General features: G+C 49.6%; 1 protein-coding gene across 2 annotated transcripts in view; it reads right to left on the bottom strand.

Moving 5' to 3' along the window:
- USP22 (ubiquitin specific peptidase 22) overlaps positions 1-26,914 on the bottom strand; it is a 41,627-nt gene that overhangs the window by 4,680 nt on the left and 10,033 nt on the right. The window contains exons 3-11 of one of the 2 annotated variants that reach the window (XM_036452242.2): positions 22,610-22,723; positions 19,495-19,596; positions 18,551-18,720; positions 17,071-17,218; positions 12,027-12,132; positions 9,356-9,514; positions 9,124-9,207; positions 1,659-1,785; positions 678-769 (exon numbers count right to left, since the gene is read on the bottom strand). In XM_036452242.2, the coding sequence (XP_036308135.1) occupies positions 678-769; positions 1,659-1,785; positions 9,124-9,207; positions 9,356-9,514; positions 12,027-12,132; positions 17,071-17,218; positions 18,551-18,720; positions 19,495-19,596; positions 22,610-22,723 (1,102 nt within the window). The remainder of the gene's footprint in view (positions 1-677; positions 770-1,658; positions 1,786-9,123; positions 9,208-9,355; positions 9,515-12,026; positions 12,133-17,070; positions 17,219-18,550; positions 18,721-19,494; positions 19,597-22,609; positions 22,724-26,914) is intronic. The other variant, XM_036452243.2, reaches the window with a different exon arrangement.

The raw sequence follows: 26,914 nt of genomic DNA, 5'->3' as shown, positions 1-26,914 counted from the left end.
ACTATGCTTATCTGTATCCCAAACCAATTCCATCGGCTAACAGGCCACCTTCTTGCTGTGGTCCCATCTTGACAAGGACTGGCCGGGAAAACCCAAAGCAAAGGACAGCTTAGGAAAACAGCTCACTAAACACAGCGTGTCTGGGGCCCTGGCTGGGGAGGGGCCTGGGTGAGAGCACTGTCCCCATAGGACACACCAAGGTTGGGGTTTGGTCCCCGGTCAGCACAAATACATAAGTGGAACAGCAAATCGATGTCTCTACAATCAAGAATTAAAAATTTAAAAATAGCCGGGACCGGTTTGGCTCAATGGATAGAGCGTCGGCTTGGGGACTGAAAGGTCCCGAGTTCGATTCCGGTCAAGGGCATGTACCTTGGTTGCGGGCATATCCCCAGTAGGGGGTGTGCAGGAGGCAGCTGATCGATGACTCTCTCTCATCGATGTTTCTAACTCTCTATCTCTCTCCCTTCCTCTCTGTACAAAATCAATAAAATATATTTAAAAAAATTTTTTTTAAATAAACAAATAAAATGTGTTTTGGTAAGATCAAGACAGGAGCTTGGCTTTAGCAGTTATGGCTGTGCCAACGCCTACAATGGTCTCACCACAGACCCAGTGCCGATCCTGACCCCACAAAGCCACAGCCTCCCGGGGCAGAGCCCTGCAGAGGCCCGTACCTGGAGGCCATGAAGGGGGTCATGTCCAGCTCCAGGGGGAAGGACACATACGTGGTGATCTTGCGTCGCAGTTTGGCTGAGTGTTCAAATCGCTAGGAAAGGGGGAGAGGTAGAGGAATGAGTTGTTCTGAGTGTGCGCCTCGGGGCTTTCCGTCAATGCTCGCATGGCCTCTGGGCCGTGTGAGGAGCTGAAAGGCTCAGTAAGACAGCGTCTACATGAATGTAAAGTATGGGTTCCGGGCAAGTTTGAAATGAAGTTCAAAGTGGTAACACGCTGTGTACACAGTGTGCCAGGAAGGAGCCCCGGAGCAGAACCAGCACCGCTCCTCCCACGGCGCCAGGCATCCAACCAGCCAGGAAGCAGGAGTCCTTTTTGTTTTGCTTTCTAACATTTTTAAAGGGCCATAAAATAAAACAAAGAGCCCTAGCCGGTTTTGCTCAGTGGATAGAGCGTCAGCCTGTGGACAGAAGAGTCCCAGGTTCGATTCCGGTCAAGGGCATGTACCTTGGTTGCAGGCACACCCCAGTAAGGGGCGTGCAGGAGACAACTGATTGATGTTTCTCTCTCATTGATTTTTTTAGCTCTCTATCCCTCTCCCTTCCTCTCTGCAAAAAAAAAAAAAAAATAAAAATAAAAAATCAATAACATATATATATGTATATATATATATAAGTAAATAAATAAAACAAAGACTATGAAACAGAGATCACATGGCAGCAAGGCCTAAAAACTTACTCTTGGACCCTTCCCGGAAAGCACCTGCTGGCCCTTAGATGGGTCATAATGCTAAGGGACCTGCTGCTTTTAAAGTGAAAGACAAATGGAAACTTGGGGTGAGGATGGGAGAACGTAGGCAGGAACAGTAAAGCCTGACCCAGCGCCCTCCTGCCAGAGCAGGGAGAGGACCGCCTGGCACCCACCAGCAGCTCACACTGCGCCGGGGACTGAGTCTGCTACGAAAGCTGTTCTGGAGAACTTACTTTGAGATGAAAACAGGCTACAATCGGCAGCTTCTTCATGGTGAGCTGTTTAGTGGACTCCTGGTAGCTATGGCAACCACTACATTTGATCTTGGCACTGCTTCCCAAGTGCTCTGGTCTGGTAAACCTACAAGGCATTTAAAAAACGTACTTTAAGAAAAAACATGGAAGAGTTAAAAGACAGAAAAGTTATTTTGTCACTTTCAATGGATTCATTTCCCTAGTAAAAACATACATGCATTCATACATCTGTCACCTTCTCTCTGTATGACTTTAAAAAATGCTTCCATTATAGCTGAAAGGGTAATAAAACAAGGACCATATGAAGGCTACAAGAGAGCCACCTCATACGAAAAGGTACACACAGACTAACAGCAAAGAGATGGAAAAAGATAATTCAGGCACATGGAAAAGAGAAAAAAAGCTGGGGCAGCAATACCTAGATAAAATATCTTTTAAAACAAGGGTGATAATAAGAGACAAGAAGGATATTACACATTAACGGGATCAATCCAACAGAGTACGTAACCCTTGTAAACATTTATGCACCCAACACAGCGCACCTCAATACGTACAGCCAATCTTGATGGACAAAGGGGGAACTGACACTAACGCAGTCACAGGAGGAGAGTAACCCCATCAACATCTATGGACAGAACTGTAGACAGCAAACCAACAAGGAGATGGCGGCCTTGAATGACACACTAGAGCAGATGGATTTAACTGTTACCTTCAGAGCATTCTTTAAAAGTGGACATGTAATGTTTCCTAGGATGGAGCACATGAAGATACAAAACAAGTCTAAATAAATTTAAGGAAACTGAAATCATATCAAGCATCTTCTCTGACCATAACGCTATGACACTAAAATCAATCACAAGGACACTGAAAACACACAAAGACATGGAGGTTAAATAACATGTTAGTAAACAATAAATGATCTCATTGTTGAATGAGATCAAGGAAGATATCAAAAGATACCTTGAAACAAATGAAAATGAGAACACAACATCTGTGGGACACAGCAAAATCAGTCCTAAGAGAAAAATTCATAGTATCATAGGCTGATCCTCAAGAAACAAGTTTCAAATAACCTATCTTAGCACTTAAAGGAACTAGAAAAATAAAAAATAAAGCCCAAAGTGAATATAAGAAAGGAAATAATAAAATCAGAGAAGAAATAAATCTAAAAAAAAAAAAAAGTACTAAAAAACTTTATAAAAAATTCAATGAAACCAATAGCTGGTTCTTTGAAAAGAAAACAAGATTGGCAAACCTTTAACCAAACTCATCAAGGAAAAAAAAAAAAGAGGGCCCAAATAAATAAAATCGGCAATAAAAAGGGCAAAATAAAAACTGACACCAAGGAAATACAAAGGATTGTAAAAATATTACAAACAACTAAATGCCAATAAATTGGACAATCTGGATGAAACATGCAATCTTCCAAAGCTAAGTCAAGAAGAATGGAAGAATGTGAACAGATTACAGCGAATGAGACTGAAGCAGTAATAAAAGATTCCGGCCCTAGCCAGTGTGGTTCCTGCACAGAGGGTCACGGGCTCGGTCCCCAGTCAGGGTGCGTGCAGGAGGCGACCAGCCGGACGCTTCTCTCTCCCCGTGTCCCTTCCGCTCCACCTAAAATCCTCAGGTGAGGATTAAAACAAACAAAAATACTTCCCAATAGCCGAGACCGGTTTGGCTCAATCGATAGAGTGTCGGCTTGGGGACTGAAGGGTCCCTGTTTCGATTCCGGTCAAGGGCATGTACCTTGGTTGCGGGCATATCCCCAGTAGGTGGTGTGCAAGAGGCAGCTGATGGATGACTCTCTCTCATCGATGTTTCTAACTCTCTATCTCTCTCCCTTCCTCTCTGTACAAAATTAATAAAATATATTTAAAAAAATAATAACTTCCCAACAAAGAAAAGTCCTGGACTGAATAGCTTCACAAGTGAGTCAGGAAACAAGAAAAGTTTCCTTCAAGAGAAGGGAAGACTCCCAAGCTCATTATACAGGATCAGGCTTATCCTAATTCTAAACCACAAGGAAAGAAAACAATAAGCAAATATCTCTGATAAACATAGATGCCAAAAATCTTCAAAATATTAGCAAATCAGATCCAGCAATACATTAACAAGATTATATACCACCATCAAGTGGGATTTATTCCAGGTATGCAAGGTTAAGCATTATATATCACATAAATACAATGAAGGATAAAATTCGTATCAATAGATGCAGAAAAAGCATTTGATAAAACCCAGCGCCTAAAAAAGGGAATATGCTAATTGACCATAACTGTCACAAAGATGGCTGCACCCACAGCTGAGGCCAAGTTCCCATAAGGAGCCTCAATGAGCAATCAGCAGGGACCTCAGGCCACACCCCCGACCTGGTGGGGCTCGATGGGGGACCTGAAGCTGCATGCTCCCCAGCCAGCGGGGCCTGACAGGAGAATCTCAAGGCACACCCCTCCCCCTCCGGGTCTGGGCTGGGGGACCTCAGGCCATACCCCCGACCCTGGCGCCGGGCCAGGGGACCTGAGCCTACTTCTCCTGCCCAGCAGGGCTTGACAAGGGTGGGACTGGCCCGGTCTGGATCTAGCCCAAAGGGAGGGGAAAAGGGGGTGCAGGTGGGCCAGGTCTGGGTCTCACAGAATTTTGAGGCGTATGTGAGTGGGCAGGAATTTGACTCTGGGTCCTGTGGTGTGCCCGTCTCTGACAGGAGGAAGGTTTTCATACACATTTTACTAATTTTCTTTCATCTCTGACATTCTATTATAGAGAAAGGGCAAATAGCAATATTAAAATATTTCCTCTAATTAACCCCCTTTTAATGTGCATGAATTTCATGCACCGGGCCACTAGTTTTTTATAAAACTCTCAACAAAGTGGAAATAGACGAATCACACTTCAACACAATAAAGGCCATATGTGACCACCTACCTCATACTCAAAAGGCAAAAGCTAAAGGTGTTCCCATTAAGATCAGGAACAAAACAGGGATGTGTGCTTTCAGCACTCTTATTTCAACATAGGACTGAAAGTCTGAACCACAGCAATCAGACAAGAAGAAAAAATTGCTCTAGTGGGTGTGGCTTAGTTGGTTGAGTATAGTCCCATACACCCATCAGGGCACATACCCAGGTTGTGAGCTTAATCCTCAGTAAGGGGTGGCAAGAGACAGCCAATCAATGTTTCTCCTTCTCCCTCTAAAATCAAGTAAAAACATTTTTTTGGGATATGGGGAGAGAGAAATAAAAACATCCAACACGAAAAGGAAGAAGTAAAACTGTCATTACTTGCAGATGACATGATACCATATATAGAGAACCCTAAATTAAAGGTTGCACAAAAAACTACCAGAACTGATAAAATTCAGCAATGTAGCAGGATACAAAATAAATATCCAGAAATCAGCTGCAGTTTTATACTAGGTTTAGTGGTTAATAATGCCGATTTTTTTCAATAAATGAAGTTACACATATGTTGATATATATGCAATTTGGTATGTATGCTGTTTTGTTGTATTGACAGCAAGCTTCAAAACTTCATGTCAAATTTGCTGAAGGTGTTAACATCATACATATTTTTACGCTTCAAAATGTCGAGTTTCGTCCCAAAAAAGAGCATTTGTGGGAAGTTTTTTGTTTTGTTTTTTAAATATATTTTAATGATTTTTTTTATAGAGAGGAAGAGAGAGGGATAGAGAGTTAGAAACATCAATCAGCTGCCTCTTGCACACCCCCTACTGGGGATGTCCCTGCAACCAAGGTACATGCCCTTGACCGGAATCGAACCTGGGACCTGTCAGTCCGCAGGCCGACACTCTATCCACTGAGCCAAACCGGTTTTGGCCTGTGGGAAGTTTTAATACATTATTTTGGAGAAAAAGTTATCATACTTCGGTGAACATGCTCCATCTCAAGATCCTTGTGAATGCTGGTTTAAAAGTGATGATTTCAATGTGAAAGACAAAGAACGTCCAGGTCAACCAAAAAAGTTTGAAGACCAACAATTACAAGCACTATTGGATAAAGATGTGTGTCAAACTCAAAAAAAACTTGGAAAGATTAAACTTTGCTCAGCAAACAATTTCCAATCATTTACAAGCAATGAGGAAGATTTTAAAAGAAGGAAAATGGACGCCACGTCAATGGAACAAAAGACAAATGGAAAACCGAAAAGTCATCCGCAAAATGTTACTTCAATGGCATGAAAGTTCTTTTTGCATGAAATTGCGACTGGCGATGTAAAGTGGATTTATTTTGAGAATCCCAAACACACAAAACCATGGTTGATCCAGGTCAACCATCAACATAGACTGCAAAGCCAAATCGCTTCGAAAAGAAGACAATGCTCTCTGCCTTTGGCGGGATCAGGAAGGTGTGGTGTATTATGAGCTTCTAAAACCAGGTGAAATCGTTAATATTGATCGTTACCGACAACAAATAATCAATTTGAGCCACACTTTGATCGTGAAACGACCAGAATGTGACAGAAGACACTGCAAAGTAATTTTGCTACATGATGACGCACCATCACACACTCCAAAACCAGTTAAAGACACGTTAGAAGATCTTGCCTGGGAAGTATTACCCCACCCGCCATAGTCACCAGACCTTGCTCCTTCAGATGACCACTTGCTCTGATTAATGGCACACGCACTTTCTGAGCAGCACTTCAAAAAAATGTATGAAGGAGGGGGAAATAGGATCTCTGAATGGTCTGCCTCAAAACAAGGAAAGTTATATTGGGATGGTACCCACAAATTACCTGAAAGATGGGGTAGCTAACAATGGATATTACTTGGAATAAAGCACTTTTGATGTTTCTCCTGAAATTATCCTGTTTTCTTTGATTACAAAACCTGCCATTATTAACCGGTATACCGGTACATCAACAAAAATAGAGCTAGAGAGAAAAAAATAGTTTAGGATAGAGGTAATCCTGTTATTTGTAGATTTTTAATATTTTCTACAACTTTTGTGATAATACTATGTTAATAAAGTTTTGGTAATATTATACTTAAAATCCTTTTATTCTTGAAATATTTATGTTCATTGCATATATTATAATAGTAGTTTTAAAGATCTATAACATTATTATATTTAACATTAGTATGTAGTATTATATTTAAAATAAGTTTTTCTTGAGAGAGTAATGAGATATTGCACGTAACATTATATTTAAGATAATTTTTCTTGAAATATTAATGTTTATTGCATGTAAAAAAATAAAAACTTAAAAAAAAACCCACATCCAGGGCAGTGGTTGACAAACTGCGGCTCGCGAGCCACATGTGGCTCTTTGGCCCCTTGAGTGTTCTAATGGCACTTCTTCAAAATAGACTCATCCAGGCCGAAAGCCGACTTCTGTGCATGGGCCACAAAGTTTCAATCGCACTGTACATGTGTGCCCGCGTGTGGTATTTTGTGGAAGAGCCACACTCAAGGAGCCAAAGAGCTGCATGTGGCTCGTGAGCTGCAGTTTCCCGACCACTGTCCTAGGGTGATAATTTTTAAAAAAGAGAAAAGAATAAAGGAATATATATTGTGTTTTGTTTGTTTTTTAAATATATATTTTATTGATTTTTTACAGAGAGGAGGATAGAGGAATAGAGAGACAGAAATGTTGATGAGAGAGAATCATCGACCAGCTGCCTCTTGCACACCCCCTACTGGGGATATGCCCGCAACCAATGTACATGCCTTGCCCTTGAGGAGAATCGAACCTGGGACCCTTCAGCTCTACCACTGAGCCAAACTAATTCCGGCTATATTATTTGTTTTAATGGAATAAAATATTTTGGCTTTTATCTGAAAAAATAAATAAATCATGAACTATCTGAAGCAAAACTAAGAAAACAATCCTATTTACAATTGCTTTAAATAAATCTATTTACCTAGGAGTTAATTTAAGGATGTAAAAGACCTATAATCAAAAACTCTTAATAAAACTGAAGAAAGAAATTGAAGATACAAATAAGAGGAATCATATATCAGGTTCATGGACTGGAAGAATTAACATCATTAAAATATCCACACTACCCAAAGCAATCTATACAGTCAAGACAATTCCTATGAAGATAGTAATGGTGTATTTCACAAAACTAGAACAAATGGTCCAAAAATTTTTATGGGACCAAACAAGCTCAGCCATCTTGAGAAAGAAGAACAAAGGTTGGAGGATCACACCACCTGACATCACACTATACTACAGGGCCATAGTAATCACAGAGCCTGGTACTGGCATAAAAACAGACACACAGATAATGGAACTGAAGAGACATCCCAGAAATAAACCCACAGCATATGGTCAAGTAACATTTGACGAAGGAGGAAATAAACTGCAATGGGATAAAACCAGTCTATTTAATGGTGCTGGAAAAATTAGACAAATATGTGCAAAAAAATGAAACTAAACCACCTCATATCACACACAAGAATAAACTCAAATGGACTGAGGAATTAAATATAAGGCTTAAAAAACAATCAAAGTCCCAACGAAAACACAGGCAGTTAAATCTCAGACATTTTTCAAAGCAATATTTTTTCTGATTTATCTCCTTGGGCAAGAAAAACAAAACAAAAAATACACAAATGGGACCACATTGAAGTATAAAGTTTTTGTGCAGCAAAGAAAAGCATTAACAAAATGAAAAGACAACCCACTGAATGAGAGAACATTGCCAACGATACATCTAATAAGGAGTTAATTCCCAAAATTTATAAAGAACTTATAAAACTCAAAACCATAAACAACTTAATAATGGATAAAAGACCTGAATAGACACTTCTCCAAATAGAACACACAAATGACCAATAAAAATGAAAAGAAGCTGAGACCGGTTTGGCTCAATGGATAGAGCGTTGGCTTGGGGTCTGAAGGGACCCAGGTTCGATTACAGTCAAGGGCATGTACCCTGGTTGCGGGCATATCCCCGGTGGGGGGTGTGCAAGAGGCAGCTGATCGATGACTCTCTCTCATCAATATTTCTAACTCACTATCTCTCTCCCTTCCTCTCTGTACAAAATCAATAAAATATATTATAAAAAAGAAGCTGAATGTCACTAATCATCAGAGAAATACAAATTAAAACTATAATGAAGTATTCACTTTACACATGTCAGAATAGCTTATAATCAATAAATCAGCAAACAAGTGATGGAGAGGATACAGAGAAAAAGGAACCCTCATAGACTATTGTGGGAGTCAGACTGTGAAGCCTCTAACAAATGGAGTCAGCCCCATATACCGCCCTCTGGGGGTCACGGCCAGTCATCACAGTCGGTTAGCTGAGAGTCCATCCCCCCGCCTCGGCGGAGGGCTCCTCAGTGCAGACTCCGGACGGTTCTTAGCACAGCAGTGAGGGAGCTGCACAGTTCGTTCACACTGGGGACGGGGTGAAGAGCTGACATACAAACGTCCCACAGACAAAGCTAGATGGACAATATCTACTCACCTTGCAAAAATGTGACAAACCAGTATGAGTCTTTGGGCACCAAGTGAAGCCATTTGCATGTTGTCACACCTTTCCTCAGGCTCCATAGCAGACGTGAAAGAACCGACTACGGAGACCCTGGGTGGCCCTACCGTATCAGGGATTGACTCCTGAACAGCCTCAAGGCAAGAGAGACAACTGTCTGCAAGGAAAGCACTTTATTTTTCTGCAAAAGTGCCGGCAGGTTCCTTACCTTCGCAAGCAGTCCGTCAGCGTAGTGGTTCCTGACGCATGGCTTTCCCCGTTCACCACGCTGCCCTCACTCCCGGGGCTCAGGGGCCAGAATGGGGAGGAGGAGCCGGGCAGATCTAAGCTGATGTCCCAGAAGGGGTCTATGGTGGTGGAGACTCCACTGGAAGCAGAAGGAAAACCAAGTGAGAACTGATAGCCACACACAGTTTCCGAGGTGCCACCTCAGGGAGTATACCCCAACATCCTCTCACAGCTCTACCCTTTTCTTTACATATTCTTATTGATTTCAGAGAGGGAGAAGAAGAGATAGAAACATAAATGATGAGAGGATCATTGATTGGCTGCCTCCTACATAACCCCTAATGGGGACCAAGACTGAGACCCGGACATGTGCCCTTGACCAGCATCAAACCCAGGACCCTTCAGTCTGCAAGCTGACACTTATCCACTGAGCCAAATCCGCCAGGGCCCCTTTTTCTTTTTTAAAAGACATACGTTATTTTTGCCGAAACCGGTTTGGCTCAATGGATAGAGCGTAGGCTTGGGGACTGAAAGGTCCCGGGTTTGATTCCGGTCAAGGGCAAGTACCTTGGTTGGGGGCATATCCCCAGTAGGGGGTGTGCAAGAGGCAGCTGATTGATGACTCTCTCTCATCGATGTTTCTAACTCTCTGTCTCTCTCCCTTCCTCTCTGTACAAAATCAATAAAATATATTTAAAAAAAAAAGACATGTATTTTTTATTTCAGAGAGAAGGGAGAGGGAGATAGAGAAACATCAATGATTAAAGAGAATCACTGATCAGCTGCCTCCTGCACTCCCCCTACTGGGGATGGAGCCCAAAACCTGGGCATGTGCCCTGACCAGGAATCTAATTATGACCTGGTTCATAGGTCCATGCTCAACCGCTGAGCCACTGCCGGCGGACACACAGCTCTGCCCTTTTATGCAAATGACATCTCAGGGGTATTCGCACCCAATGCACCTTGGGCTCCCAGGGCCCTAAGGCCCTAAGGAGGGACATAGTGCAAACCACTCAAGACAAAGTCTGCTCCTAAAGCAAGTTTCTACACCGAGAAGATGTTTTTGTGGGCCCCCGCCTGGAGGTTCTGAATTAATGGACTCTCACCCCAGCGGCCGTGAGAAATGGGAGCTGCCGAGCCTGGGTAGTAACTCAGACCCCAGCACACTTCACACACAGTGCCCAAACCACAGCTCCCCAGGCTGAACGGCAGCACCAGCCAATTCCCTCCCAGAGATTTACTTCAAAACTAGAGGCCTTGGAGCACGACATTTGTGCACTAGAGGGGGGCACTCGGGACAGCATGTGGCCCCTCACAGTCGAGGACCCCTCAGAGGATGTCGGCTCACTGCTCCTTAGCGCTGCCTCGGAGGCGGGAGAGGCTCCTGCCATTGCCATAGGCTCACCAGCAGCGCTCCCCCTGTAGCTCCTGCACTGAGCGTCTGCCACCTGGTGGTCAGTGCGTGTCAGAGCGACCATCCTGCCATTTTATTATAAAGGAGGATATACAATCAGGAAATTCAGACTGGGAACCCGACCACAGAAAAGTAAACAGGGTCTTCTCTGACAGTCTCCTGCTGATGGAGCTCAACAAGGTCAAATAGTAAAGCCTGAGCCCCAACTGCTGGGAGTGACTGCCCGTGACACAGACGCTACTGATCAGGCAAAACTGACTCCTTCCCAATCTCTCTCCCGTGCAAACTGCAAGTAGTAATCCATCATCGATTTTTAAATTTTACTGGAGCATGACCAGGCTTTTCTAAAGAGTTGAAGTGAGCCCTGGCTGGCATTCCTAAGTGGTTAGAGCATAAGGTTGTGGGTCGATTCCTGGTCAAGGGCACGTTCCTGGGTTGCAGGTTCCATGCCTGGTCCATGATGGAGTGCATGTGGGAGGCAACTAACCAATGTGCCTCTCATATGCATGTTTCTCTCTTTCCCGCCCTCCCTTCCACTCTTTCTAAAAATCAATGGGGAAAATATACCTAGGTGAAGATTAACAAACAATAAAATAAAAAAAATAAATAAAAAAAAAGAAGCTGGAGTGAAATAAAAGCCATGGGAGTGCACTGAAGGTGAAGGAAAGCGTTTTTCTATCTTCATCACCAATGCACTCTCCTCCCAGAAATAAAAGCTTCGAGCTCTACGCACAGAACCAAAAGGGTTCAGGGACACTACTTGGGAGGAAACAGAAAGGAAACCAGGAAGCACTTCAGTGACTCACTCAGGAGCACACGTCGGTCTCTGAGGGGCCGTACCTGGCTCCTGGCTCCAGGCCCTGAAGAGCGCAGGGTGGGGCAGCCTACAGGCCCAGCTGCGTGTGCACAGAGCACACGCCCAGCCACAGCCCCGAGCCCGGACTCCGCCCGGCCACCTGCACTCGGGCCTGCTCATTTCTGTGCCGGCACCGCTGGAGCTCATCATCCCACACGTGCAGTGGCGGCCGGATGAATCCCTGATCTGTGTCCCGGCTCCCATCTGGCTGTGCTGCAGACACTCCACTGCAAGACCCAGCCAGGGGGCGAAACTTCACGCTCAAGAATCTAGACTGAAAACTTCTCACACACCAGTCTGCGGGTTGGAAATGTGCATCATGCTAACAAGCAACGTCCAGTGAAACGTTTCCGAGCAGGGCAGGGAGGAGCCTCCACTTACTGGCAGACCTGGCAGGTGACGTCCGACTGCAGCCCCCCGGTGAAGATCTGGTCTATGATGCAGTTGCAGTGGTTGGGGTTGCTGGCCTTCTTCCCGTTATCATCACCTGGGGAGAGAGTGCAGCTCTGGGATTCACATCTGTGCCCCCGAAAGCCCACAGCCAGCAAGCGTCCAAAGGCACAGACCCAGGGGCCAGGCCATTCAGCAGAGGCACCATGAAGCCGAGGCGAAGGGCAGCGCGGACACTGACCAGCGCGGGCGGGCGTGGCCGGGAGCGGAGGACCAGAGGTCAGTTTCATTTTCCATCTTCGCCTCCCCGCACGCTCAGCTCCCAGCTCAGCCCACAGGGCTCAGTGCCAGTGACCGGGCGGTGAGTGGCTCCGCTCCCGCGGAGGCCGAGGCGCGATCTCCTCGGGAGCGGCCGGACACGCTGTGGGGAACAGTCCTGGGAAGTGGCCTTGCTTCCAGGACCGTCCCTGCAGGACTCCCGCTCAGTGTTTCTCGGGGTCCCCACGCCTGGAGCTGCAGGCTCAGCTCTGCTCAGCCAGGTGCACAAGCACAGTTCCCACCCTGGCAGGGCAACGCACGGTTTGCAGGGAGCCTGGAACAGCGTGGGCTTGAACTAACCAGGCCACTCACACGCACAGTTCAAACCCACATTGTTCCAGGGTCAGCTGAGGGTGGAAACCCGAGAACGCTGAGGGCCCACGTAAGTTATGCTCAGAATTCCAACTCATAGGCAGTTGGTAGCCCCCTGTTCAAGGGTCCTGTATGGGGGGAGGGGAGGGGTGCAAATGACAGCTGTGTGTATGTGATAGTTTATTCTTTTTGGAAAATAGTGCTTTTTATAAATGTCTTTAAATTTATTTTTATTTTATTTTATTTTTACAAATATAGAAACAATAAGAGAGAAACATCAATCAACTGCCGTCCGCATGCCCCCACTGAGGATCGAGCCTGAAACCCAGCATGTGGCAGACGGGACTAGAACCTGCGAACCCTCCTCCCCCGTTTTCTGTTACTCCTCACGGAGGATATTTCCCACTGATCTTTACGGGAGAGGGGTAGAGAGGGGTAGAGAGGGAAAGACGGAAACATCGATGTGAAAGAGATACGTCAATCTGTTGCCTCCTGCACAAGCCCTGACCAGGGCTCAGGCCAGGGAGGAGCCTGCAACCAACACACGTTCCCTTGACGGAACTGAACCCTGAATCCTTTGGTCCACAGGCCGACACTCTATCCACTAAGCCAATGGGCCAGGGAGAACCAGTGACCTCTTGGTGAAACGCTCAATCCACTGAGCTAGACCAGCTGCACTACATGGCTTATTCTTGTATGATTAATTATTGTATAACTAGAGGCCCAGTGCACAAACTTCATGCACTTGGGGGGGGGGGGGTGTCCCTCAGCTGGCCTGCGCCCTCTTGCAGTCCAGGAGCCCTGGGGGGATGTCTGGCTGACGGCTTAGTCCCATCCTTAGCATTGTCATCAGGTGGGAAAGGCTCCCGCCACCGCTGCCCTCACCAGCCATGAGCTCCCCGTGGGAGCACACTGACCACCAGGGGGCAGCTCCTGCTTCGAGTGTCTGGCCCCAGGTGGTCAGTGCACATCATAGTGATGGGTCACTCCAGCACTCAGTCACTTTAATATACGATACACTGTAGATGAGGCCCCCTAGAACCATATGCAAAACATCCACTGTTACCCCATTCTCCAACTGCCCCACTTAAAGCCACACTGCCTCGCGGGGCGTGTGCTGCCCCGTGGGAACCGCTGGGCTTGGCACTTGTCCTCTCTGAGCTCCGTTTCTGAACACAATCGCATTACACGGGAACTGCAATCTCCCCTCCGCCTCCCTCACTGGGTTGTCACGAGGAGGTTCTGAGCTGATAAACCTAGAAATGTCCCATCCAGTAAGTGACGTCTAAAAGGGATTATTTTTAAGCCCACGGGTGCCCTCGCAGTGGCAGGTGCTGACTCGGGCGGGGACTGTGGCCATGGAAGCTTTGCAGAGGGGCAGGCCTCGGAGGGCGGGCTCTGGCCAGCAGCCCTGGAGCAGTGGTCGTCCCTGGAGACACCAGGGGAGGTTGGAGGAGGAAGGGGAGTCTGGGGGGAGCAGCGAGGCCGAAGGGGGAGTAACTGTCAAACCTCCCCGCTTGGTGCCATGCTTTAAACTGTGTGTGACCAGTTTCACCGCTGTGCCTGCTCAGGGCCGGGCCGGGCCGGGGGCCAGGAGGGTGGGTTTAGCTGTGCCCCCAGCGAGGTTCACTGGCTCCCGCTGTGGAGAAGGCGCCGCTGTTGTGTGTGGAGGGGGGATGGGTCTGACCCTGGGGGTCCGCTCAGGCCTGCCTCCAACCGGGCCTGGAGCTGTAGGGAGGAGGCGTGGCCAGGCCCAGGCCCAGGCCCTGGGTGCCTCGGGGAGATCGGGAGTTGGAGGTGCGGGCTGCAGCTACCCCCAAGGCTGGGTCTTCCCCTGCCTGCTCAGCCTCCCTGTCCCCCTGGGGTGCGGGGCGGGGTTAGGGTGTCCGAGCAGGGGGACTGGAAGAGCTCCCGGTGGTCACTTCCTCTTCCTTTTTTGCAGTCCGGGCTCCTGTCATCCTTAGACCCCCAGGAACGTGGCTCCGGCCACCCCCCCCTGCGGCTTCCTGCAGCCCCCGCCCCACTCGGCTCTCCCGGGCATCAGCCTGTCAGGAGGCTGCCGGGCGCCCTGCTATGGGCAGCACGGTTCTGGGAAGGGGTGGGTGTGGGGAGCAGCTCCGGTACCGCTTAGTAAGCCCAGGTTGGTGTCGGAATTCAGCTGGGGGGCCGCAGGGAGTCTGTGTGGGTGGGACATCGCACGAGACCTGGAGTCCCACCCTGTGGCCCCCAGCCCCGCCCACCCTGTGAAGGGTCATGATGCGACAGCGTCCTGGATAATTTGCATATTCCTCTATTTTATGTATTTATATGTTTCCCATACAAACAACTATAAACCTATTTTTGCCCCACCCTGCACATAATTTGTGTAGGTATACGAATATAAAATTTACACGGTTAGATATAGTACATGTTAACATATATCCCACATCTTCTATATGACTTTCATTCGACTAGAGAATGGGCTAGAACATGTGTCCTGCGTACGCTACATAGAAAGCCACATTATCACGAGTAACGTGAAGGGCAGCCACAGCCTCTGACAGCAGCTGCCTAGAGATCGGAGGCAATGCCACCCACAAGGATCTAAAACTCACGGGACAACACGTGAGGACGCAGAGATGCGTACCGGTGAGCGGAAGCCGACCTGAGGCCCACCCGTAAAGAGCCGCAGAAAGCAGGTGTGGGTGCGTCAGCCCCCCCCTCCCCCCCCCGCAGCCAGCAGCTCCATGAGCTCGGAATCAGAGGGCCCTGCTCCTAGTGAGCCTCACGCTGGTCTCAAAGCAATCGTGTCAGAAGTGGGCCACGTGGCTTCACCCTTTTTTCGTCATGTGCACATTTAACAGCGTTCCAGCGTCTCGTCTCCTCAGTGCCACTGCGGCTGGCTGTGCCCGCGCTTACACTTCGCCTGGGAAAGCACACCTCACCTAGGCAGCTTCGATCGGCCCCGGGCAGACGTTAACGGTGACACATCTGCTGGCAGGAGGAAGCGCCAGCCTGAGCCAGGACAGCTGGTCCCAACGCCTGTCTGAGCTGGAGCCTCAGACTCGGGCGTCTGAGCGGCCCAGACCCAGGCCTGAGGAGCAGCGTGAGGCTGTACGACCAAGCGCCCCAGAACAGCGGGGCCGGTCGGAAAGGACACGGCGCACTAGGAGGAGAGAGCTGGCCAGGAAGAGCCGCTGCAACGAGCTTCACCTGCCCACCGGCCCTCACCCAGGCCCACCACAGGCCGCGTGCGCTTCAGGGCCCCCAGCCCCGCAGCTGGGGCTGCACCGGCGCCCACACAGGAAGTTCCGCAGGGGGCAGGGCGGGGGGAGGAACCCCGCCGTGTGTTCCTCAGGCTCCCCCTGCCCTGGACCCACACATATCTGGGAAACCCTCATGTCCAGTGAGCCCCTGAGAAGACCCAGAAGGAAAGGAACCGGACTCGGGCCCGGGAGGCCCGGCAGGGGCGGGGCAGGGCACGGGCACAGCTCCGGGCCCTGGAGAGCAGCGCGTCTTCCTGGCCACAGCGGAGGGCTCTGCGGCCACGCCGAAGCTGCCGCCTGAGGAGCTGCAGGTGAGGCCGTGGGGACCCGGGGCCAAGGACTCAGGCACAGGCACAGGGAAAGAGATGGGGGTGGGGGGGGAGAGAAAGGGAGAAAGGGATGAGAGAGGGAGAGGGGAGGGGGGGTGAGAGGGATGAGAGCGGGGAGAGAGGAAGAAAGTGGCAGGAAGGGAGAGAAAGAGGGGGACAGGGAGCTCACTGCTGCCAGTCACAGGCTGCTGAGGACCAACCATTATGCTGCTCTACCCTGGGGGAGGGAAGACAACACCGAAACCTATTGCTCCTCTTGAGAAAACAAACTGTAAAGAACCTCCTTAAGGTAACTGCAGTTTTTATTATTTGGGGGAACTCCATTAGACACAAACCCAATGTGAACAGGTGGGCTGCGCCCCGTGGTGCAGAAGCGCACACTTGACCCCCACTGCCGCCCCATGTGCAGGTGCGGGCACCACCTTTGCAGTGCCTCCTCCTCCCCCGCAACCCCACATCTGCAGTGCCTCCCCCCCTTGAATTCCACCTTTGCAGTGCCTCCCCCCCTTGAACCCCACCTTTGCAGTGCCTCCCCCCCTTGAATTCCACCTTTGCAGTGCCTCCCCCCCTTGAACCCCACCTTTGCAGTGCCTCCCCCCCCTTGAACCCCACCTCTGCAGTGCCTCCACCCCCGCCCCCGCCCTGCGGACCCACCTTTGCAGTGCCTCCCCCCCTTGAACCCCACCTCTGCAGTGCCTCCACCCCCGCCCCCACCCTGCGGACCCACCTCTGCAGTGCCCCGCCCCCGCCCTGCGGACCCACCTCTGCAGTGCCCCGCCCCCACTCTGCGGACCCACCTCTGCAGTGCCCCGCCCCGCCCTGCGGACCCACCTTTGCAGTGCCGGTGCAGCACATCCAGGGCGGCTATGAGGAACTCGTGCGCGTCCTGCTGCTCGTACCCCGCCAGGTGCCGGGCGTGCGTCCACACCAGGTGCAGCAGCTTGTACGGGATGTGGGGGGAGCGGTGCCCCGAGTAGAACTGCGGCAGAGGAGACGGATGCGGGTCAGGAGCCGGGCCGCACCGCACACTCAGCAGTGCTGGGCAGGTACACGTCCCGCACTCCCTGAGCCCGGTCTCGTTTTCCACAAGCCTGGGGGCTGAGCTACGACGTGTTTGTCAGAGAAACAGGTTTGTACACTCACAACGGATTCTGCTGCTTAAAAAACGTGCCTTAAACACGAGCCTATCTGAATTCATCAACCAAAGTGCCCAGTGTAAACGCTTAAACCCACACCTGAAACTGACACACCCACCATTAGTTTCTCAGTTAAACCCAACCAGTTCATCCGGTGTGCTCACTGGCCCGCTATGGGCATGAGGGAAGGGGCCGGAAGGTTGGTGGCTCCAGCTTTGCAGGCCAGGTGGTTTTGGCAGCAACTGTCCACTGTCCCACCTCCTCTGCTGCATCGCAAAAGCAGCCGTGCCCAGGATGTGGGAGAGCCGGCACAGCAACTCGGCCATCGAAGGCGATCAACAAGCAGACCAGGCCGTCTGCTGGCTCCTGTGTCCAACACCTGGAGCCCACATAGGCCCTCCCAGCAGGGCACATGTACACCCTCCCAGAGGACATCTGGGCACATGTACACCCTCCCAGAGGACGCCTGGGCACATGTACACCCTCCCAGAGGACACCTGGGCACATGTACACCCTCCCAGAGGACACCTGAGCCCATGTACACCCTCCCAGAGGACATCTGGGCACATGTACACCCTCCCAGAGGACATCTGGGCACATGTACACCCTCCCAGAGGACGCCTGGGCACATGTACACCCTCCCAGCAGCCTGTGGGTGGGCAGTAATCCATCTGCAGTTGGGTTGCTGAGCTGCTTCAGCTCTGAGAGGCTTTGCTGAGATTTCCAAGCTGAGTGCCGATGGTCCACCCAAGGTGCTAGGGTGGTCACCTGCCGGTGCCGGTCAGGGACAGACATGGACAGCACAGAGTGTCACCCACGATCCAACTGGGAGCAGAGGCTGGTGAGAGGACAGCCGGGCGCTGCACTCAGAATGCCCAGCAACAGGAGAGCTCGTGCCCCCGAGACAGGCAGGGACGGGGTGCACACAAGTCCACACGCCTGTGGCCAGGTGGCAGACGACAGAAGGGGTCAGTACTCACAGACCAATGTCAGCCTCCTCTCAGCCTCTAAGTCCCCTCCCTGGCAATGGTCCATCGGCTACTACCTAACTACTCCTTTTGGAAAGACGGAAGCCTTCACAGCAAACGCACCGCCCTTTATCCTTCCGCAGGCAGCCTGCTTTTGTTCGAGGGGAGAGACCGCGCGGCGTCAGAAGCGCTGCGCGGCCGGCTCACCTCCTGGAAAAGGGAGGACATCTCGCACACCAGGCAGGAGCTGGGGCTGGGCATCTCGCAGCGGTGCCGGTCGGACAGGAAGAAGTCGCGCAGCAGCGGCGTGTGCGTGAGCGCCTGCACGATGCAGTTCATGAAGCACGTGTTGCCCAGGTTGATGAGCCCGCGCAGCCCTGCGGGCAGACGGGGGCGGTGACGGGCGCTGGCGCGCAGGGCTGGCCCGGGGCTCCACCGCTCCTTCATTCACCTGTCCGCTTCCCTTTGCTCATCCATCCAGCAAGAAATTTAGTATTTTTACGCCACTTTTATATAAACTATACTGAGGAATGTTCGTCACCATCACTCCCCCACCCTTGGCCCCGCTTTAGCCACTGTTTTGACAACGTTACCCAAAGATATTCTTTTGATTTATTGACTGATTTCAGAGCAGAAGGGAGAAGAGATAGAAACATCAATAATGAGAGAGAATCATGGATCAGTGCCTCATGCACGCCCCCTACTGGGGATCGAGTCCACAACCCAGGCATGTGCCCTTGACCGGAATCAAACCTGGGCCCAGTCCACAGGCTGATGCTCCACACACTGAGCCAAACCGGCTAGGGCCCGAAGATATTCGGGCAACAGGACAAGTCAGAAGAGAGCCTAACAACAGATAGCTTTTTGAAAAGTTCTATTTCTCCAACCGTTAGGAAACCCAGGGGAAACATTCACACGTACGTGAGAATGGTGAGAGTACACCTGAGCTTTCGCACACGGGGATGTTCTCCCCATCCTGCCCCCACGCCTGCTCCAGGAGCTCAAGAGGCGGCTGGTGAGAGGATGGGAGAGTGAGTTATTCAGGGCAGGGCCTAGGCTCTGTGCCATGAAGCCATTTTCTACAATAACGTTAACTCTCAGCAATGAGCCCAATGGAGTCACCGCAGGCCAGCGCCAGCACCGCCACCCACCTATGGTGCAGTTGGAGGTGATCTTCCGCCGTTTGGGGTTGTGTTTCAGCAGCTCGAGCTCCCGCTTGCTTGGTTCCCATGTTGAAAATTTCTCTCCAACACCTACAGAGGAGACAGGCCGGGCGCTGTGAGCTAATCTGAAGCGAGTGTGCTCATAGGGGCACATGGCTTCAAAGGTATTTCAAAGAGGGACCATACTCTAAGGATAAAGCCTATTCGCTGCGACAGGCTAACACGAAAGGAGTTTCTCAGAGTCTGTGCTGGCAATAAGCTGCTTCCTGCACGGAAAGCAACGCCCCCATGACAGTCAGCCCAGCGCCAATGCCAGGGCCTTCCCACAGCCTCCCCCTGAGCAGAGCCGCAGTCAGCGCTGGGGAGTGCCCAGCAGTTTAGATGAGGGATTCTCCGCTAACGAGCAAAACTGATAGAACATGGGACTTTTAAAAATATAATTTGAAAAACACAATAGTTTCCATGCTCAGATGTGCCCTTAAAAGATTTAAACCAAAGACAAAGCTGTCAATGCTAACAAGAGTCACATCTCACCTACCACAGCCTGTGTCCACTTAAGGCACTTGCTCCGTGCCCGGAACACCCTGCACAGTAACAGCGACAGGACAGCACCTTGCTGAGGGAGGCCCGGCGGCGAGGCCCGAGGCGGCCTGTGCGCTGTGGGTCCGTGCTCTGCGCAGACAGGGGACCCTCAGACCCAGGGGCAATGCTACTACATTTCTGAGGGGAAAAGAATAGGAAGTTGAGCCAAAACTGGTTTGGCTCAGTGGATAGAGGGTCAGCCTGCGGACTAAAAGGTCCCAGGTTCGATTCTGGTCTAGGGCATGTGCCTTCGTTGCGGGCACATCCCCAGTAGGGGGTGTGCAAGAGGCAGCTGACCAATGACTCTCTCTCATCGATGTTTCTAGCTCTCTACCTCTCTTTCTCTCTGTAAAAAAAAAAATAAATAAATAAAAAAAATCAATAAAATATATATATTTTTTTAAATAGAAAGTTGAAGTTAAGGTTGTTCTCCAGAGATTTGTTAAAATAAGCAATTTTATCACAGCCATGTCTATGCTTCCTTTCTCAAAAACAATGGACTGTTTGTGAAGTAGAACGTGCAGGCCAGCTGGGAGCAGATGTGGCTACGCTCTCTCTGTAAATGCTGGCGGCTGGGAGACAAGCTCACCAGCCCTGTGGGGGAGCACTCCACCCTGTCCTACCAGCACCAGCACCAGCACACGTTGGAAATGCAAACTACCGTATTTTTCGGACCATAAGACGCACTTTCCCCCCCCCAGAAGTGGGGGGGGGGGGGGAAATCCCTGCGTCTTATGGTCCAAATATAGCCTACACATATACTTTAAAAAAAAAGTTTTTTTACTTGCCCGGCTCTGTGTGGTCTCTGTGTGCTTGCCCGGCTCTAAAATGGTTCTAAATGCTGCTGTTTACTTTACAGGGTTGATTACATGTGTTTATGACTGTGATGTTGGGTTTTAACGCACATAAAATATTTTAGGACACTATTTGTTTCAGAATCTTTTTTTCTTCATTTCCCTTCTCTAAAAACTGGTGCGTCTTATGGTCCGAAAAATACGGTAATAAAGAGGGAGCAAGGTGACCAAGAAGTGCCTGAACAATACATAAAACGGTGCGCTTCGCTTGTGTGTATCCCGCTTCGGTGCCCCATGAAGACGTGCGTGTGGGTGGAAGCCCGCAGACAGGAGCCCACAACGGCACAGCCACGAGGCCCTGCACACAGGGTGCTGTGGAAGTGGTGGATTATGACATTTCCCATCTGGCAATCTTAATTCTGTTAACAGAGATTAAACAACCCAAACAGTTCAGTTTTAAAAGAGATTCTATAATAATTTAATCAGAAAGCAGTTGCCCTCCTGGAGGAAGCCAGGGACCTATATTTTTGAACCACAGTTGTCTATTTTTATTTTATTGGAATACAGACTGACATGAAATAAATATTAATTTTCTAAATTCTTAACCATTTCATAAATAAGATAACACATTTTATAGAATGTTGCATTAAATAAGATAAAAATATATACATCTATTTTGCCTGGAGCAAGCTGGAGCAAAATATTTGTTGGACTGCTGTCTGAACTGTATCTAGAACGTTCTGTCCTGTGCTTTCTGCCTCGGTGAGGTGAAGGAGCAGCATGCCGGAAAGGGTGCCGCTGGGCCCAGGAGTTACGTCCCTGCCCTTGGTTGGCCTGAGTTCTGCTGGCAATAAAGCATCCTGCCACCCCACATCCTTCCTACAACGAGCCAGTTGAGTCTCAGCCTCTCGCATCCCCGCCACGGAGTGTGCATCACACCAGGGACACTGCAGGTGGCTAGGAAAACGCCTCCTCTCCATCGCCCCCTTCGCACCCCCCTAGTCCACGTGCTCTTTTACTGAAGATGAGTTTAAGAGTTTTCCCACGCCCCCCTCTGCAGTTAGAGGCCTCAACGTGTCTGTCCCGGAACGACCTCTTTAGGGCACAGCTGGTGGTGGTGGTGGGGGTCGTTCAGGAGCAAGAACCACGGGTTCTGGAGCATTCAGAATGCTGAGTAGGATGAGAGGCACCCACAGCTCCATCCTGGGGCCCAGGAAGGGCCTATCCCCTCCTCCAGGGGACAGCCAGGCACATAATGAACATTATTGAGGCGAGACTGCTCTCTGGGATCCTGGAGAGCTAGGCAAACTGCTCACCGGGGACCGCTGCTCTCCTGTGAAGTGTTTGCAGTCGGGAGAACTACGTGTGGGTGCACCTTGTCTCTCAAGCCCAGCAGAGGCCCCCAACAGCCACAGGCCCCGAGGACCGGGGCGAGGACAGCTCTGGGAGGCTGTGAGAGCGACGGGCACCTGCGCCCCAGGGCATCCGGGCAGCCCAGGTTGCTTCCGCGGGCTGCAGTTGTGCAGGAGGCACAGCTGTCTGTGGGGGGAGGGGAACAGGGTGTTGTCTTTCCAACAAACAGCCCAACCCCAGCTGCTCCCCTAGCCCCCACCTCTTCCATGGCCTCTTCCTGGACAGCCGGTCTTCCTCTCGGTGAGCTTCTCCCTGACGGCGTGCAGAATGCAGGCAGGGAAACGAGGGGGCAGGCAAGGAGAGGCGAGACCCACCTTGCAGTTTCCAAGCTTTCCGCTGCTCCTCCTTGGCGATGGTTTCCATGTCCTTGTCGTAGATGTAGTCCTGGCACAAAAAGCAATAGATGCCTCCATACATCAGTTCTATGGCTGGAGAGACAGAGGGAGAGAGAGGACAAAGGTGACTGGAAACGAATCGGACACACAGTGCTTTCGACACGGGCTGTGTGCAGCATCCTGTCCCCCGCAGAGCCGTCACTGAAGGCTCCTCCCCTAAGCAGCATGTCCCACGCAGACGATGTGGGCCTCTGCTCGGGGCACCCCATCAGGCTGAGGTGCCACATCCATCCTTCTTAAAGAGCTCAATAATCAAGTACCTGAAAGAGTGAATTTAAATAAAGGGAAACTCTCATTGCGTTTTAAGAATTCTTGCCTGATATTCAGTAGCCATGGTCTCCACACCTGGGATTCCCGGTCCTTTTACAAACAGGAATGCAGGAACTGTTTCCTACTCTTATTATAAGGAGAGCAGTAAATTATTCTCTGACTAGACAGTGCTGACTTTTTTTTTTTTTTTTTTTTAATATATTTTATTGATTTTTTACAGAGAGGAAGGGAGAGAGATAGAGAGCTAGAAACGTCGATGAGAGAGAAACATCGACCAGCTGCCTCCTGCACACCCCCTACTGAGGATGTGCCCACAACCAATGTACATGCCCTTAACCAGAATCGAACCTGGGACCCCTCAGTCCGCAGACCGACGCTCTACCACTGAGCCAAACCGGTTTCGGCTAGTGCTGACTTCTTGACCAGAGCTGCCAGTTACCCACCTTGAGTGGGTCCTGTGTACTTTCTCAATCTCTGTAAAATAGGGAGACAGCTGATTTCAAATTAGTTCATTATAAAGGTAAATAAGATGAAGCTCTTTGAGCAATGGACAATTGAACTGAATGAGTATCAACTCAACAATTTAAAGGAATTATTTTGGCTTGGAGTCAACAAGCATTATCAGATTTGAGAGGCAAGAGCATGGAGGAAACAGCACAAACTTAGAGTAATGGGAAATTCAGCGCTGTGCTTGGTAGTCATGCTCTTTGACAAATTACTCCCCGCCTGTCCCATCTGGTATCATGGGTCCTCCCAGTCCTGTCTGGTCACTGGTCAGCGCATGGACACCGCGGCCGTCCCGCTGCGCAGCCACACCTCGTGACCCGCAGCTCCTCCCAGCGCGTCTCCCGCGACCACGACTCAGCTCAGAGCACTGGCAGTCCTGCCAGGTCCTCTGGAACAGCCCCTTCCAACACGCTTAGCAGGACAGGAGCCCGCCTCCCCAATCAGACTCAACACACTCCCTGCACGTCACCACAGGCTAACAGCACAGTCCTGCATGGCGATACCCATGGGACAAGCTAAACAGGGAGAAGAAACGTTTTCAGAAAAGCAAAGGCATTCCATGAAAAATATGCCAAGCAGACAGCCAATCACAAAACTCCCAGCCAGGAAGAGGCATGCCATTATCTAGGGTAGGGGTGTCGAACTCAATCAGAGAAGGGGCCAAAATCTAAAATCCAGCCTAAATCGCGGGCCGAATGGTTTACTGAACAGTCATAAACTGTCATTGTGATGGAAACGCAGCGGAGTGCAGTGATGACAGCGCTGTGCGGGCCACATTGCAAGGCCTGGCGGGACGGATTTGGCCCGCGGGCCTTGTGTTTGACACATGTGATCTAGGGTGTGTTCACATGCACTGTGCAAACTATAGTAACATGGGGTGGGGGTGTCAACAGTGGAAAGACAGCTTTCTCAACAAGCGGTGGGGGGACAACGAGGTCTCCACAGGCCAGAGTGAGGCTGGACCTCACCTGACAAAACAGACACCAACTCACTGGACCTGGGACCTAAACACAAGAGCTAGAAGTTTATTAGCCTGAGAAGACGCAATAGCAAGTCTTCATGGATCAACATACCACAAGGACGAGCACCAAAGGGAAAAAGATTAACCTGACTTCATCCAAATTAAATTCTGCATCAAAGATATTACTGATCCAAGATGGCAGCGTAGGTAAACATCTAAACTGCGGCCGTTCACAACAATTTCCAACTACAACTAAAAGACAAAACGTCTATCACTCAGAACCACGGGAAAGCTGGCTGAGTGGAAGTTCTACAACTAGACGGAAAGAGAAAAGAACAATCAGGGAACAGGTGCTGAAAAACTGAGGTACAGGGGCACATCCAATACGGGCCGGTGGTGGATCCCGGCTGGCAGCGGGCGTTGCTTTCTTCAACCCAGAGAGAAACAAGCTCCCGATCTCTCTGAAATCCAGTTTCTGGGGAGAAGCTGTACTGTCTGCCATCGGGTCAGAAAGTGAGGGTGGTTTGCTCGCAGAGCTGTACGCAAGAATAACTGTTTGCTGTGCTGGGTTGCGAGACGTGGGGACGCAGTTGGAGAGGCAGAGACAGCAGACTGGCAGCCATCCCTGTTTGCCATGCCCTAGCCTAGTGATGCTCTGAGACTCCACCCTGAGACTCTCTCCCGCACAATCTACAAACTCACTCAAGCTCCAAGCAGTGGCTTTTGCATATGAATGGCCTTCTCTATTGCAGTTTAACCTAGCAAACTTGCAACCTGGTGCAGACAGCTCCAAAGCCTCCAAGCTCCAAGCAGGGAGGAGAAGACTGTGGTTCTCACTGTAGCTCCTACAGGGTGACCTCAGACAGTAGTTGACCTGCACCCCATTGGAGATCCAGAAGCCAGTGAACCTAGTGGTCAGTGTGAGATACCAGATTTCAACTCCTCTCATCCATGTGACACATTCGGGAGGTGGACTCAGTGAGCATCAAAGCCCCACTGAAACAAGGCCTGCATCATAAGCGTGTCTCCAGCTCAGCAGTTCCTCCATTATACACATAGCGGGTCCTCACAGCCAATTGGCCCGGAGGACAATTCCTCCCAGCATACCAACAGCAATCAAGGCTTAACTACATCAAGACTTTGCACTCAGCCCACAAAGGGGTGTACCAAGAGCAACCACCTCAGGTGATTGGGGAAGCTGAGCTACTGGCCCCTATAGGTCACCTATCACACAAAGCCACTCCATCAACACAGGGAGGAAGCCAAAATGCAGAAACACAGAAGCATGACACAAATGGGAGAGATGGAGGAAAGTAAACTACTGGTCGACACAGAGTTCAGAACCACATTTATAAGGTTACTCAAGAATCTTCTAAAAACCACTGAGAAATTTGATGAGACCTTCAAGGACCTTAATGAGAATGCCAAAAAAATGAAAAAGGACCAGTCAGAAATTAAGCATACACTGTCCGAAATAAAGAATATTCAGAAACTCAACTGTAGATCAACGTACCCCAAGAGTCAAATCAAAGACCTTGAATATGAGGAAGCAAAATACACCCAAGCAGAGAGGCAGAAAGAAGAATCCAAAAGTGTGAGGATAGTGTAAGGAGCCTCTGGGACAGCTTTAAGCGTACCAACATCCGGATTTATGGGGTGCTAGAAGAAGAGAGAGAACAAGATATTGAAGGCCTATTGAAAGAAATAATGACAGAAAACTTTCCCTACCTGGTGAAAGAAATAGACTTACAAGTTCAGGAAGTGCACAGAACCCCAAACAAGAGGAATCCAAAGAGGACCACACCAAGACACATCATAATTAAAATGCCAAGGGCAAAAGACAAAGAGAGAATCTTACAAGCAGCAAGAGAAAAACAGCTAGTTACCTACAAGGGAGTACCCATAGAACTGTCAGCAGATTTCTCAACAGAAACTATGCAGGCCAGAAGGGAGTGGCAAGAAATATTCAAAGTGATGAACAGCAAGAACCTACAAACAAGATTATTCTACCTACCAAAGCTGACATTCAGAATTGAAGGTCAGATAAAGAGCTTCACAGATAAGAAAAAGCAAAAGGAGTTCATCACCACCAAACCAGGATTACAGGAAATGCTGAAGGACATTCTTTAAGAAGAGAAAGAAGAAAAAGGTAAAGGTAAAAAAAAAATGAACAACAAAAAGACATAAAATACATACCAACAAGTGAATCTAAAATTCAAGTGAATAAAAAATCTAAAAAAACAGAATGGACTGGTGAATATAATAGAATCGGGACATAAAAAGTGAGTGGACTGACAATTCTCAGGGGGAAGGGGGTCTGAGGGGTGCGGGAAGAGATTGGACAAAAATCTTACATCTATGGATGAAGACAGTGGTGGGGATAAGGGCGTGGGGTGGGGAATCAGGTGGAGAGGAGCTATGGGAGGAGAGAAGAGGAACACCTGTAATAATCTGAATAAAGATTTTTTTTTTAAAGACAAAAGCCT

This window comes from Pipistrellus kuhlii, unplaced genomic scaffold (assembly GCF_014108245.1).
Source record: "Pipistrellus kuhlii isolate mPipKuh1 unplaced genomic scaffold, mPipKuh1.p scaffold_m20_p_23, whole genome shotgun sequence".
NCBI classification, from domain to species: Eukaryota; Metazoa; Chordata; class Mammalia; order Chiroptera; family Vespertilionidae; genus Pipistrellus; species Pipistrellus kuhlii.
Note: the sequence above shows the minus strand (reverse complement) of the source record. Positions and strands in the feature narration are given on the sequence as shown.